Raw genomic sequence first — 16,153 nt, 5'->3', positions numbered from 1 at the left:
GTTAAGTCGAGTAACATGGGTAAACAAATTTGAATAAAAAGCAGAGCCGACGTGCATTGAGGACTTGGCACCGTCAGTGTAAAACTGGCAGTAATGTCTGCGTTTTTCTTGCAGAGTTAAGATTGGGCACATGTACCTAAACAGCTACATTTCGTTGTTGAAAGGGTGAAAATTTTTAAATATATACAGTTAGGAGGGGAATGCCGATAATACGGCGGAAAAATATTAGTGTGACTTTACTGTCCTACATTGTATGTAATTATTTAATTGCTTGAAAAATATTCAGGCCACTTAATTGCACTAAGACAGACTATTCGGTGCCCGCTCTTTATGTACATAGGTTGCATTTGTTATAAAACTATAGGTATGTAACCTTTTCCGCCGAAAGACGCAAGACACCGTTTTAATCACCCATTAGGGAAGCAAATTGGTTGTCTAATGGGTACTATTGCTGAAAATAAAGATAAGCGGAAACGAATGTTTATTTTATCAGGTGATACAACTTTTAGCCAAATTAGGTCCATGTTTCGTATCTAGTATTATGTGGACCAAGTTTTCTGATAGAAAAATGTGTTCAAGAGCTGAAATACTTTTTCCGACCGCCTATTTGTTCTCCAATCCAGCTCACTACTGGCAACCCAGAGGTGGATCCTCAGATGCTTCACCTCTACGAGGCAAAACAAGGGCTGCTAAGAAGGCGGAGGTTGAGAAAATTAATCGAAAACTGAAGGCCAATATCGCGCAGATCATAAGGCAGGCGGAGGTGTACGCCGAAAAATGGGAAGCAAAACTGTAACGGAGTGTGCAATCAGCTGCTGAGAGCCTTGAGCAACATGAGAACCTGGAGAATCCTCAGACCCCTGCTGAACAGGACGGAGCCCAAGGCAAACCTGCGACAGCAGATCCAGAAATTCATCCACAACTTCCTGGAGAAGAGTAAGGAGATGATGGAGGCGGAGAAAGCAAATATCTTTGGAGAGCATCCCTTACAAGGCACGACCATCTACCCGAATTACGAGGGAGAACACAACCCAGAGCTGGAAAAATGGTTCACCAGAGTTGAAATGGAAGATTCTCTGGGACGGTTGACGAGAAAAACGGTACCAGGAGACATCGAATAAAGAACGAGACTTTCATGAACCTTGATGTGGTACGGGGAGGATTCTGCCCGTCTGGAAATGTGCAGATGTAGAGATAATGCCCAAGACAGAAAAGACAATCACCATTCTGAATATGAGACCGATATCACTGAAGTCCACGTGGGAAACCTGGTCGCGCACATGATGCTTAACGGACTGACACCCAATCAGGAAGAGAGAAGACAACTTTCCAAGTACAATGTACGGCTTCAGACCACATCTGTCGACGCAAGATATCCTACAGCAGTTGAAGGAGAATGCCATCAAGAACTTAAGCCCTAGAAGCAACAGCACATTCCTCGTCATGCATGTGAAAGGCGACCCGAGCAATGTTTTACACACGGTGGTACTGACTAGCCTGCATAGGCTGGTTGTGGAATGAACGCGTAATATTATCTACGAACCCTCTGGAAGACCAGACGTCCACGTTGGGAGTGGAGACCGACTGTAAGAAAAAATAATTTGAATTTCCCGTATGGAGGGAATCCTCAGGTGTAAATGATTGTACATCTCGTTTTGTACCTGGCAATGAGGGCCTACCGCAGGGGCCGAAGGCTATGTGAGGATTCAATAACCATATCTGTGCGGATGATTTTAAGGTTTAGACAATAGCCGACTCAGCAGGAACGAAGCAGGACGTTTCGCAGGAGGGGGTGTACAGGAATGAGGCATACCGGTGGGACTGAGGTCCGGTGTACGCTCCGGAGACTTCAGAGCTGCTAATCCTGACGAAACGACCAAGAGAAATGTGCCTTCCGAACCAGCGGGATTTAGAGCATACTCTCAAAGGATTCGCCATCGCGAAGGTCAATGCGATCAGGGTACTGGGGTTGAATATCCAAGGACATGAATCGGGAACAACCACAGAGCAGTGGCTGAAGGGTACCGCCTCCTTAGTCACACACATAGTGAGGAGGGGGGCCAAATGCAACCATGTACACAAGGAGCAGAGCTCACTGAAAGTGTTGCAAGCTTTGGGCTCAGCATGATTACATATGGAACTCCGTACCTGTGGCTTAGAAACCACAAATAAAATAAGATCAATGGGCTCAACAGAAATGCCTACAAGCTGGCATTCCTGCTACCTCAAACAACCTCGACGAAGAGAGTCGTGCAACTTGGGGTCGATGACCTGCGGGAAAAGATGGTAAAAACCCACAAAACACGCTACTGGAAAGACTGAACCTCACGGCCGCGTGCAGAGCCACGTTCTAGAAGCTAAGCTACAGTAACGAGGGTGAGACAAGGGACAAACCATGGATCCTGTTGGACCTAAGAAACAAGATAGGGGTGGCGCCTACCCTGAGAAATATGCATCCGGAAAAGAACAAAGAGCGGAGGAGAGCCGGGGTGGAAACACACAAGAAGCCTTACGAGGTGAAACTGGAGTCCGCAACATACACCAATGCAACCACGTATATAGAAAAAGGAGCATATACTGTGTGATCGGTTGACGGTAGCGGAAAAGAGCTGGCATCTGCAACAGTTGGGATGCAAGTGACAAGCGGCGGAAAAAGCGGCTATCGCTCTGGAGGCTAAGACGATTTGGACAAGCAGCCTGTAAATATTCTCAGAGATGGAGAGTAGCGGCTACGGCTCTTCAGTTCCTCATAGAAAAAAGAGAGCTTCCGAAAATCCAAATAGTCTGGGCCGCTGGGCACGAGGACCTGGTAGGAATAAGTTGGCCCGGGCTTTGGCTCGAGATTATACTCGCCGGGCCTCCAGCCCGACCCGAGCCATGTTGCTCCCAGATGAAGGCGCCCTAAAAAAAACTGTAAACTGGAAAGAAAGGTCTACCTACAAGCTCTCACAAAGTTACCCAAGGAGGAAGCATTCTCTTGGAGGCGGCTTGAAAACAACACCTATGCACAGGGTACACTTTAACCCCTGAGACATCCATCTTGCTACGAATATTGCCGTGCGCCAAGTAGTCAACGCGGCCGTGGCCTAACAGTTATCGCGCTTGCCTCCCACGCGAAGGACCAGGGTTCGATTCCTTGGAGCGGCGCATCTTTTTGTTTATTCCTGCAGACTAGTATTCTGGGAAATTCGTGATTCTAGATTAGAATGTTCTACGCGCCGAACCTTCTACGCAGAATGCTCCAGAAGCCCACGCGTGTACAAGAGCCGCTCTGCGTGGCAAGCTGGAGTTCCCTACTGAAAAAACCCGTATAAAAATTCATACTGGATGACCCGTATATCTCATACGGTGTTATGGGATACGGGTCTCCCGTATGATACTGGGAACCCGTACCTGTACAGGTTGACCCATTCAGATACAGGAACCCGTTCAGATACGGGGCCCGTACCGGTACGGGTTGACCCGTTTAGGTAAGGGAAACCGTGCCTATACGGGTCGACCCGTTTAGATATAGGAACCCGTACCTTACAGGTTGACCCATTTAGATATAGGAACCAATATTTATGCATGTTCATCTGTTCAGATAGAGAAACCTATATCTTTAAAGGTTTATCCCTTCTGACGCAGTAATAGGAATCAACATGGTGTCCAACGTTTGCAAACGGATGGATGGATCTTTGCAGGTTTAACAATTCGCATGCATTTGTCATGCAAAGAATGAGCATGAGCCAGGTCATTTCAGGTTATACGTGTATTTAGAGAACGCAAATTGGCATCTGCAGAACACCAACAAGAAGCTTAACCTCTAAGCAAGCTTAGAAGTCAAACTTCTAGTTAATATCCTGCAGTAGGATATTAACAAATTTGCATACTGCAGTAGATTCACCCGAGCTGTCCTCTTCCCTGGAGAGGCCTCTCGAGGATGCCTCCATAGGTACTCGTTGAAGGCATCTGCAGGGGAAAAGAATACAACAATAAGTCATGTATATCTACAGTTCCCTGAAAAATTTAATATTTTACTTCCTGCAATTATAAGTAAGCAATTTCCGCTACAATTTATGCTTTGTTAATATCTTGTGATACCATGTAGACCCCAAGAGTAACTTCTTACGATTACGCAGTCTGCTTAAAACAGCAGGCATGCATGATTCGGCCCGAAAGTTTTGAACCAGTTCAGACCGAGTTCAGAGGAGTGCAGAAGCAGTGCGCAAGTCGGGCTGCGGCTGCGTGAACTTAAGCTGCAGCGTTACAAACGACCCTGTAATTGGTTTCCGAAAGACAGAAGAGTTGCCATCTGTTACCGCATGAACGCTGAACTGACTTCGGCCAGCGCAAGATTCTGTGGAACTGAGGCTGAGCTCGTGCAGCACTGGAATAAATCTAACAGGCCAGTTCAGCGTCCATGCAACTTCGGGTTGAATCTAATGAGTCAGTTCTTACACTATTTGAACTAGATCGGCCAGTTCAAGCAAATCGAAAAGACCTAGTGTGACTTTCCACAACTATGCACTTAAAGTTTGCTTGCAACAGTGTGTTCCTTGCATTTCAGTGTTTATGAAAATTATAGACCTTGGAGCAGGGGACAAAAAGGAACGGAAAGACACGAAGCTCCAGAGCTTTGTGTCTTTCTGTCCCTTTTTTTCCCCATGTTCCCGGGTAACCACGTCTATCCTTAACCAGCTCGCCTGCCTGTTAACTTAAGTAAAAGTATGTTCTATAAATCTAAATATGTATATTCAATTATGAACATGGGCCTCTGATTGCCTACAACCTCTAATAGCATCTTCGATCAACTCGCACCAGGATCGCCCTGAAACCAGCACAGTGCACAGCGCTCCTCGGTCGTGCAGTGCGATGTCGGTGCAACATCGAGGACAAACTGCGCCGCGCCGGTGCACCGCGGCGAGCTCCACCTTGCGTCACTTCGCGTTTTGTTCGTTTTTTCTTGCATAGGTCAGCGCACGGTGCCCGTCTGCTGTCAATTTTTTCTATTGTTTTACTCGCGGATTTGACGGTCCCACAGAAATAAACATTGTGGACGTGACTGTCGATGGGGTCACGAAGGGGGTGACAATTCCATATGTATATGTTGGCCATCATTATTGGTTCAAGAAAACGAAACACCAGATAATAGCCGTACCTCGCTGTCATCGAAACGCCTCGCGCCGCTTTCCACGAAGTTCGTGCTTCTCGGGCGCTCCTTGCCACCGCACCAATCGCCAGTAATCGCGGCGATGGTGAGAAGCTCGTCGTCTCGACGTCAGAAGACCCGAGGAGTTATCTAGTGCAGCTGCGAGGCGTGTTCGTTTTTGCAAGATCGCCATCTCGATAGTCTGCGCGTCTGCTACTCCCGCCATCTTCTCGATTCCCGCTCCTGGCCGCAATGCCTGATGGGACTGCCCCCCGGCGCACCGCCGATTTTCTTGGTGCGCGTTGGGGCAACGAAAAGCCGCACCGGGAGGGTGCGCTTCGTTGATCGAGGACGTCCGGTGCGCACCGGTGCACTTGATCGAAGATGAAGGGGCGCACCTCAGTGCCCCGGTGCGCACCGGTGCGGATGATCGAGGATGCTATAACTTATTTCATGCCCAACAATGTCACCATGGGAACAAGTAAAATGAACACTGAACACACAATTCTCGACCGGCAGTCTTAGTGCGAAAGAAAGATTTTGACCTGCAATTGTTGTTCTGGGCATGTATATAAATTGACAACACAGATTTGATATCAAGAACCATTTAACTAATCTAATATCCGTGTTACGACCCTTCAATGGTCTATTCATACGAGATAGTTCCCTGGTAAGAAAACTGAGCACTAGAAAGGAGGAACACCCACGGTGAGAAGGCGGTTCAGAAAAAATGGGCAGTACTCAAAGGACAGAGCCAAACATAGTTCGGTTGTAGCAGTTCTAGTGAACAAAAAGACTCACTTTCACAACTTTGCTAGTGCCAGCTTTTCGTTCAAAAGAAAAAATAAATGCCTCAGCAGAAGGTCCTGCAAGCAGGCCACTGATATCATGGACCTCCCCCAAAACTTGCAGGGATTAGCAGATATTTGCAATGCGGAGCATGTTACTGTAAAAAAAAAAATACATCAGAAAGCACCAAGGCACCTAGATGACCGTGACAAGGTCACTTTACTTTTCTTCATATATTAAAAACAAAGTGGGAGATAGGGCTTCTTCATTTCGGTTTTGCGCTCAGAGCTTCACGTTCCTAAAGCTCGAACTAGTCGAACCGTGACCTTTCAACAGCCTATAACACTGAAAGTTCTGAAAGCCTTGGAATATTTTATCACATTAATTTTGTCGTAGCAGGTTGCAACTTCAGAATCCATAAGGTTTGAGTGACTCACCAAGTATGAGACATCTGTGAGAAGTGGGCACTTACTGCTGCCAACTTGACTGGAGTCAGGGCCCTCTCGGCGACAGCGCCCTTGAAGCGCCGGCATAGCACCCCAGTCACACTCCGCCCACGCAGGTTCTCCCTGCCGAAGATCCACTTCGTGGCCTCTTTAACGAACATGGAGTCTCCCCGGGCTCCCCTCACGTAGAACAGTTTGTCCTTTTCCACCAAGACACCATGTCAAAGGTGAACCTAGAAATAGATAGAAATGCTCTACAGGAAATGCAGCCAGCCATTGGTCCCGATCTCATTGATCTTTCGGAAACTTGTGCAGACGTCTGCCGCACAATGCCACTTTTTTCAGACGCAGGACATGCAAGGCAGCTCTTCACGCAACATCTTGGGGGTATTCTTTTCAAAGCCAATCACAGAAATTCACCACGGGCACTCACTACTCGTCTCCAACTTCTCAATGTAAAGAACACCTCATCTTGAAGTACAGAACAGAGAGTGGAACAAACATAACTGCAAAAGAATCGCATAGCAAACAGTTCCAGCCACGCATGTCGTCTGCTATGCACACAAAAAAAACACGGAGGGGAAAACAAAAAAGCTCACGGTCGGGTGTAGCCACGTGACTTCCGCCCACTCACTCTCTCCTCTCCACTTCTCCGACCTCCGTGCGCGGGTTTCAGTTTCAGTTCTGAGCAGTTGCGTTTTTTGGCTTTAATAAAAATATATGTGACTGTTGCAAAATATTAATTTGGTAGTCTTTCGACACTATTAAAAATCGGCTGGCCAAAAATGAAAACTTTTATTGGGGGGTTAAGTGTCCGTTTAAGTGAGTTCAGAGTAAAGAGAGAAAGCGAAAGGAGGGTACCAATTATAACACAATTTTAATTGGGCTCCTTGGTACATGATTTATGAAAAAGCTCGAAATAAGACAAGGACACTAGATAGAAAACGTTTCAGAAAAGTGCCAATTAATTGAGAAAGAAATATCTTATCAGTGCCCGGCCCTACTCTTTACATTCAACAGCATTCTGAAGCAGCCCGATGGTTCAATTTAAGGAAGCATATAAATAACCTCATTCAAGGAGCTGTGGAAACAATAAAATTTAGTCACTCGCCCAATATCTGGAATGCATATTCCATGAAATTCTGAACTTACCTCGTCATCAGCCTCTGCAAGCACTGGCACACACTCGGGAAATGCCTCCGGCGGGCCTGCTACAAGATCCGCTGCTGGAACAGCAGCATCAGCGGCCGGTACAGGTCGAGCGTGATCCACACCAGCTCGCACTACGTGAACTGAAGCAGGAGCGCCAGCTGCAGGAACCACTGCTGGGCAAGCTGGAGGAGCTGACCCAACACCGCCAGACGGGACATTGTCCACTGCAACATAATAAAACACTCTTTAGAAACAAGACACAGTTCAGGAGTCAACCGACTTTTCGGACGCCAAAAATTCAGACAAGCTTGATTATTCGGACTTCAGCACTTTCCTGGTTCGTTGATGGCATGAGGGCTTCATAGTACTTCATGCCACAGAAGACTACCGGCAGTGTGCTTATTTGTTTTTACGTAACACACCGGGACTGGAAAAGTAGCGCAAGCAGGACACAAAACAAAAGGATGAGAAACAAAACCAAAGAAGAAAAAGAGGAAGAAAAGAAATGCGCTCAAGTTCGCCGGCAGTGGGCGGCAGAGAGGTTGTTTAGCTTACAAAAAAAATAACGGTGAATAGCTAATGAATATTCATGCCAAGCATTTCCAACGGTTTGCGAGATATAAGCTCAATCTTTCTGACGAAATCCAATGCTGTAGCAGATCGTCTGCTCACCTTTTAACCAGTTGCACAGTTGCGTCGCTAGGCACAATCTGCCGCCCGATTAAAGTTCAGCCTTGTTGGTGCTGTGGTCATGCCTACGACCAGCTTCCTCACTCCCTCCTCCTCAACAAAAAGAACTCCTTTCTCCCCAATGACGAAAGGATGTGTGCTGGCCGGGCTCATCAGAAAGCGCATATTTAAAATGTTTTGACTGACAGAACAAACTTTCACTTCAAGCCTCATCTATGCGCACAGACCATGGTGTCTTGGTATGACATAATTGTTTGACATACTGCAGAACCAGAAAAATATTTCTTCAATCAAAGCAAAAGTGCTGCCGAGCAAAACGGGCTCATCGCCATCAGCAACAAGAAACAAACTCTCAAAGCTCCATTTGCACCCTAAGAGAAGAAAAGAGAATTATAGACACCTCTTAAACTCATTGATACATTGAGGCACCCCTGTAGTATATGCTTACTTCTGTTTGCGACCAAAAACAAAAAAATTAAAATTACTTTTGATCCCTCAGATAAAGTGTGAGCACATAATGTGTAGTGTGTGAGGTAAGCAACTGAAAGTGCCTCCACGCTTACCTAGTAGTGCCAGCAGCTGCTTCTTGATAGCGTCCTCTCTATCTGGGGCTCCTGCTCCAGGTTCAGCACCCTCTGCTTTGCCGACTTCAGCTTTTCAACCAGTCGGGCATGCTCCCCAAGCGACACAGCGGACGTCCTGTCCTCTGTCTTTTTTTTTTTCTTGTACTTGCCACCCACTGCAGGGGATGGCGACATCAAAATCTGGAAAAGAAAAAGGTCCAGGTGTTGTAATATTTATTTAATATAAACTCCAACACATAATTGGGACACACATAGTTCACACTAAATTGCTCCCCCCTTTATTTTTTGGGTGCAGGTTTCAGCCCTATACCTGTGATTGCCCCCTCCCTGAAGAAATGCTTCCAGACGCCCCTGACAAGATATCCGGTATTCACTGTCAGTACAGGAAATAATTGGTATATCGTCCTTTACATACTCTAGTGTGTAAAGGACGATACCTGTTGTCAGAAAACACTGTGTAGGTAAGCGAAATAGTATGATAAAATATTGTGTTAAAAGGTACTTCTAAGTTAGAAAGTAAAATATGATAATACTACTTTGCTCCCAGTGTACTTTCTATGAGGAACGTAAACTCTCAGTTGCTTTGTACTTGCAATTCAGTGCTTTTAAATACGATAGCATCTATAAGCAAAGCATATGCACTTTAGGCGTCTGTTGGTCCGAGGATTTGTAACTGCTTTTGAAAACAGCATGTGCCGGCACATTATAATTCAGAAAAGAAAAACATGCCGCCGGCACTGCGCCTCAAACCCACAACCGTTGAAGTCTAAGCCAAGCATCGTATCCGCTTCACTACGAGCATACATGGGTAAGCATTTGCGAAAGAGCTACTGGTTGCAGGCAAGAGCTGCGTTGATGCACGTGCCAGTGACTCAACGCCGTTGTTGCCATAGCAATGTGCGCCGCATCTGGTCGCAGTCGCACATAGCCACATCTGAGGAGAGCTCTGTGAACCAGACTTGAGTATCATCTTTCGTTGTCGGTATGCGAAAGCAGGTCTCACCAGAGGAACATTACGCAAGCGTGCTGAGGCACAGTGAAAGCAAAGTGCCTAGGGTACTTCGGAACAACATAAAACATGTTTGTTGAAAGCTGGAGAGGCAAGTAGCAACAAGAGGACCATTGAAGCGGATGAAAAGATTAAAGAGAGGAAACTTCGGCTGCAACACAAGCAGGACGCCAAACAAATGAGGACGTCTTGCGATAGTGGAGAAGAGATGTAACTTCGTGTACAGCGAGATTTTGACTTGACTTAGAGCAGGTGAGCACATCTCGTAAGACTGAAGAGTGTCGAATTCAGATTTAATGCGGTCGAGAAACGAGCAGGAGAGTGTCTCTTGAAATTGAAGAGGGACAACTGCAGCTACAGCACAGTCGAGACCAGGAGTGGCCAAGCTGCGGCACTTTGTGTGTTAAAGTGCGGCTTGTGGTCCACTTTCATAGAGCGTTCTACCCACCGGATCTGTGTACCAGAATAGCAAGCAATTTAAAAAAGTGTCTGTACAAATAGTCCTGACCAGCCATAATGAATGGACACAATTACTCATAAAGCGAACAAAATGCAAGATATTCTTTAGCCTAACCGTTCAATTTTACCCACAATTACTGCCCACTGGTAATGGAAGTGAAGTATGCTGCTGATTTGAAAAAGGGAAACAAAAGACGAACCCCCTCCTTCTGAACAGAGTCGAAGATGAGGTAAGAAAAACAGCCTAAAGGCACACATAAACCTCGAACCTTGAGTTCAATACCATAGGGATGGCCACGTGCTTCTTTTTCAAAGCAGCAGCCAGCTCAGCTCGTGTCTCTGTAAAACAAAACATGCACACTGAATTACATCTCAAAGTCGTCGTGTTCGTCTCCCTTTCCCTTCTTGTATCGGGGTTTATAAATATGACCGTTCACCAGCCAGCCTGCGCTACAACCCTTGTTTCAAAAATTATTTTTTTCGATATTTTTACACATTAAATGCACCACCTAGTCGAACTTATGTGGCAAATTTGTCGAGCTTACAAAGCCGATTTGTTGCGATTTATTTTGAGTGTCGTGGCTACCATCTGGAGCGCCCTGTAGTTAAACAACGTAAAACCCTTCGCTCTTGCCGCCCAGTTCTTCACAAATCGGGCGCAAGGACCGAATCGGGCGCAAGGACATATTCGTGCCCACCACATTTCGCGAATTTTAGACGCCGGAACGGGGGCCCACGAAATTTCCGCTTTCCACGTGTCCTTAAATTTCGCTAATTTTTGGACGCGTGGAATTTGCAAAAAGTCGGGGGCTGGCGAACATTAGGGAGTGTTCGTAGACCGCGTTTCCCCCTCTGCAACGAAGATGTGCCTGCCCGCCGATAGTCTTGACTGTAGAGTTCCGGGTATATAGCGAGTTGCGGAGGGCGTTGCGGGACAGCGAAAACGATCTACGAAAACTCCCTATTAACGGTTTGCAGTATACGTTGCGCTTCGAGCCCCTGATGCGTAGACAACAACTTACCATTCCCCGGCGCACGCTCCAACAGCCTCCCAGTAGACGCTTTTCGGCACGTCGGGGTCGAAGTCGCCAACGCTCGCCGGTTTGAACTTCTTGATACGGTTCGCCACGCTGACTATTGCCATCGCGCCATCAATATAAATCACGTACGCTTAGTACATATCGACACCGATACACACCGATCGAGATAGCCCTAACGTCAATGCGGCTTTGGTTCACAGCACTGGCTGGCACTGGCCGGCTAGCCAGCGGCGCTGGTATGTAAGGATTGGATTGGATTAAATAAATAATCTGCCTTAGTTTATATTAATACTATTATTACTCAAAATAATTTTAGAACATTTAAAAGCATAGAAACTTACCATGTTAAGTTTATTTATTGTTAAGAAAAACATTGTCCGTCGTTGGTTGTTTTTCTCCACTCTGGCTTGCAGCTACGAAATCCAATCCAATCCGACGTCAATAAACCGAAACCGAAACTACCGCGGTACAGGGCTCAAAGCTATGAAGCAAACTCTCGTTTATCTCGGCCTCGCTTCCCATGGATTTGGTTTTCTCATTTTATGACTTTAAATATGCATGTCATAAAATGGTTGAGTTTGATAGCTGAAACTGTTAAACTGAAATGACCTAATATGTGATTTTCTGATTAAAATTCTTCATTGAAAAAAATATCACAGTTTAGTTTCGCGGTGAGCGCGTTCCCGTCGAGGTCTGATAATTTCTGGTCGCGTTAAATAGACCGATCTCACCGGCCAGTTTGACTACGCCACCGCTGCCACAATGCAGCGAGGGAACTTTAGTCTTTGGGCACGTGCGACAACCTCGCTGGAGCTCTTCGCGTGCAGAGCACGAGAAGGCACGAGCCCTCGCGTGCACGGCCGTCTGCCTCCTGTGAACTAAAGTTATGGCGGCTTTACGCATGCGCCCAACGCTTAGTGAGATCGGTCTATTGTGTATACCGCTAGAGCCTGTACAAGGTTACCGACCGCCGGTTTAAGTGCCGGCGCCGGTAAGGCGTTACCGGTCGCTCCGATACGTGGTTGCTGTTAGCCGCGCATCGATTACTGGCCACCGGTACGTTATTACGGCCCACCAGTGTGGCGTACCGGCTTCGCCTGTACGTGTTCACTCGCCGCCTGTACATGATATGGGCAACCGATACGGCGTATCGGCTTCGCCGGTACGTGGTTACCGGTTACCGGTGTGGCCTACCGGCTGTTCCCGTACGCGTTTACCGGCCGCCTGTACATGGTATGGGCAGCCGGTACGGCGTATCGGCTTCGCCAGTACGTGGTTACAGGTCTCCGGTACAGAGCTACCGGTTACCGATATGAGAATACAGGACTCCGGGGTGAACCGGTATAGGCCGGTATACATTTGTACAGGTTTTTTCAGTAGGGTTAGTTTCGCCCCAGCGTTTGACTCAGCTGTTACGCCGACTTCGACGCCCGCGACGCTCTCTTATTATTTTTTGTACCCTTTTATTTTTGGCACAAGTTTGCCACATTAAACGTTTATTTATTCCTGTTTATTTCTTGTTTATTGGTCAGCACCCGTGATATTTTGGTGGAGGTGCGGGGTACCCGCATGCCCGTGCAGCGCTCCCCTCCGAGTTCCCGCAGTGCAAGTCCGGACACAGCCTCCCGAGGACCGAGCGAAGACCAGATCGAGACCCGATCCAGTCGCCGCACCCAAGGTCTACCCCCGGAACACGGACTTCTGCCACCCCGGACCAGGCAGCCAACGAGGCCGCCGATGGACAACCAGTCGTCGCAGAACCCGTCCGCCGCCGCCGTCGTATACCTTCCCTTCGCACCCCGGACTCCGACGCCATTCCACGGGGACGTCCACGAGGACGTTGAAGATTGGCTGCAACATTACGAACGAGTTGCTCGCCATAACGCATGGACTCCGGAGCAGTGCCTTCAAAACGTCTACTTCGCTCTGGAAAGCACGGCACGCACCTGGTTCGAGAACCACGAAGCGTTAATTTTGTCGTGGCAAGACTTCCAGACGGAACTTAGACGCATGTTTGCCAGACAGCAGCGACGTCAGCGGGCCGAGGAACTTCTTCAAGCAAGAAGCCAAGGGCCAAACGAGAGCGTCATGTTTTGACCGAGCGGGGTCCGTGGTGGTGGAGGGGCGACTCGAGCCAGGCACTGGGCTGGAGCTCAGCGGGAACAACGATGAGCAGCGATCTCTCTCGAAAAGTACACTGTTTATTTACATGATGTACAGTTGGTTCAAGACCAGAGAAGATATTTGCTTGTCAAAGTTCGCTCATTTTAAGCACTTGGTTCTCCCCAGGTCCCTAGGTAGTGACCCCTACATCAGCGGATAGTCGGTCAATCACAGAAGGGTGTCTAGTTCAAACACCGCCCCACATTCCATTATTACGCACACTGAGCCGCCGTAAACACTTCACCGTCGGTCTAGACCGCGCCGAGAGTCTCACCAAAACACCGGCTCGTTGTAATTCACGCAGCTGGTCAAAACACCGGCCGGGGCCGAGACGTGACGTGCCGACATTCGACTCTTCGTGTCTACGCGTTGAATGAAGGCGTCCTGATGATTTCATCGCCCCGGATCGTGCCCTGGTGTGAAACCTGAGATGTTGTTTTCCCTCTTCGGATGCTATATCCGGACGTGTGTACACGGCAAAGTCTGGCTATATCACGGCGCCCGTCTGGTGCGTCCGCGGGGCAGGCGTGCTTCCGAAGCGATGCTTGCGCCAGGCTCGCTGAGTCAGATGACCTTGAACCCGCGGGAGGCGCTCGACGAAAACAAACGGCCATATGTAGACATTGTGAAAATGGTCCGGGGGCCATTCATAACAGTCACAAGTTTTGCCGAGGACGTTCTCCGCCTCATGAACCGCGCCTACCCAAACGCCCCAGACGAGAAGAAGCTGCGGTTCCTGATGCGAGGGGTGAAAGAGACCATCTTCGGAGGCCTTGTCCGCAACCCCCCAGCCACCGTCGAAGATTTCGTCAAGGAAGCCACAAACATCGAACGGGCCCTTCAAGCACGGGCCTCCCATTACCAGCGACTTCCCGGCGTCGCTGCCTTCTCGACTTCCAGCTGCACCGGCCCGGACCTCCGCGACATCATCCGGGACGTCGTGCGGGAGGAAATCAGGAAGCTCCTTCCTGCTGCCGCAAACCCGGATTTGCCCTCAATCGCCGTGATTGTCCGGGAAGAAGTTCAGAAGGCGCTGCAGCCACAAGCTCTTGTCAACGCCGCTCCCGAACAACCGACACTGAGCTACGCCGCAGCTACCCGACGACCACCGCCCCCTGCTCACCCGTACACCGGGCCACCCCGACGTGAACCTCCAGCGCCGCAGTTTCCCCGACGCCAGGAAGATCGGGCGCGCGCCCACTCAGAACAGGCAGCGCCACGAAAGACCGACGTGTGGAGGACGGCGGATCGACGACCCCTGTGCTATCACGGCGGTGAAGCCGGCCACATTTACCGTCGATGCCCCTACAGACAACTGGGGCTGCGCGGGTTCCACCCGAGCGACCCGCGCCCAAGATACGACGAACGCCCTCGCGACATTGAGGAGTACCTCCGACGCTCGCCCTCCCCAGTGTCGTCTCTCCGCCGTGAAGCCCGCTCCCCATCGCCACGACGTTCAGTGTCCCCAGCGCAACGACCCCGCCGAGAGAGCCTATCTCCCCTGCGTCGCCGGGAAAACTGAGTGCGGCAACGCCTAGAGGTGACGTTGCCGAAAACGACGGAAGCAAACAGCCTCCAAAACGCCGGAGCGCTCCCACTCTATTGACGCTCAGCATCGTACCGACGTCTCTGCAACGGTGTCCAACAGACTAAACGTTGTTATTGACGGCCTCGACGCATCGACACTCGTGGACACCGGAGCGTACTACTCAGTCTTGAGTGGGAGGCTCTCTCGCCGCCTGCGAAAAGTGAGGACGCCGTGGGATGGACCTCAAATACGAACCGCCGGAGGGCATCTCATCACACCAGTCGGAAGATGCACCCCTCGCGTCAAGATCCATGGGGAGACGTGCCCTGTGAAATTTGTCATTCTACAAGAACTGTGCCAGGGACGTCATTCTCGGCATGAACTTTCTGTCTGAATACGGCGCCGTCATCGACCTTGGTGAAAACAAATTGACGCTGCGAACCCCTGTGCCACCTTCAGAGAAACCCCAAACAGCGTTAGCCGCCATCCGAGTCGCTGCCGACCACGTGAACCTGCCAACGCGATCAAGTGTTGTCGTACCCGTCGTGGCCGAAACAGCTACCTGCGGCGAAGTTGTCCTGGAAGGCAACCTTCAATTGCTGCTGGGACGAGGAATAGTCGTCGCAAGAGAAGTAGCTGAACTTCAGGATGGGCGGACTGTGGTCCTCGTGACGAACTTCGAAATGAAACGCAACACCTCACAAAAGGTGCCGCTGTGGGCCACGTCAAGAAACTTCGGCCTAACGGTTATTGCGCTTGCCTCCCACGCGAAGGACCAGGGTTCGATTCCTGGGAGCGGCGCATCTTTTTGTTTATTCCTCCAGACTAGTATTCCGGTAAATTCGTGAACCGTCTTGCTCATTCAAGATTCGAATGTTCTACGCACCGAACCTTCTTCGCCGAATGCTCCAGAAGCCCACGCGTGTACAAAAACCGCTCCGCGTGGGAAGCTGGAGTCAGTTTCGCCCCAGCGTTTGACTTTGCTGCTACGCCGACTTCGACGCCCGCGACGCTCTCTTATTATCTTTTGTACTCTTTTATTTTTGGCACAAGTTCGCCACATTAAACGTTTATTTATTCCCGTTTATTTCTTGTTTATTGGTCACCACCCGTGACAATATGACTTGAAGTCCTGCAAGGTGCCGAACAACCTTTACCTCAT

At 49.1% G+C, this 16,153-nt stretch overlaps 1 protein-coding gene across 1 annotated transcript in view; it reads left to right on the top strand.

Moving 5' to 3' along the window:
• Window positions 1-796, top strand: part of LOC121837907 — a 44,619-nt gene extending 43,823 nt beyond the window's left edge. Inside the window, exon 6 of the mRNA XM_042293777.1 lies at window positions 624-796. Coding sequence (XP_042149711.1) covers window positions 624-796 — 173 coding nt within the window. The remainder of the gene's footprint in view (window positions 1-623) is intronic.
• The last annotated feature ends 15,357 nt before the right edge of the window (window positions 797-16,153 follow it).

Source organism: Ixodes scapularis, unplaced genomic scaffold (assembly GCF_016920785.2).
Source record: "Ixodes scapularis isolate PalLabHiFi unplaced genomic scaffold, ASM1692078v2 PGA_scaffold0__279_contigs__length_252992795, whole genome shotgun sequence".
In the NCBI taxonomy this organism is placed as follows: Eukaryota; Metazoa; Arthropoda; class Arachnida; order Ixodida; family Ixodidae; genus Ixodes; species Ixodes scapularis.
This window is presented reverse-complemented; position numbering and strand designations above follow the sequence as displayed.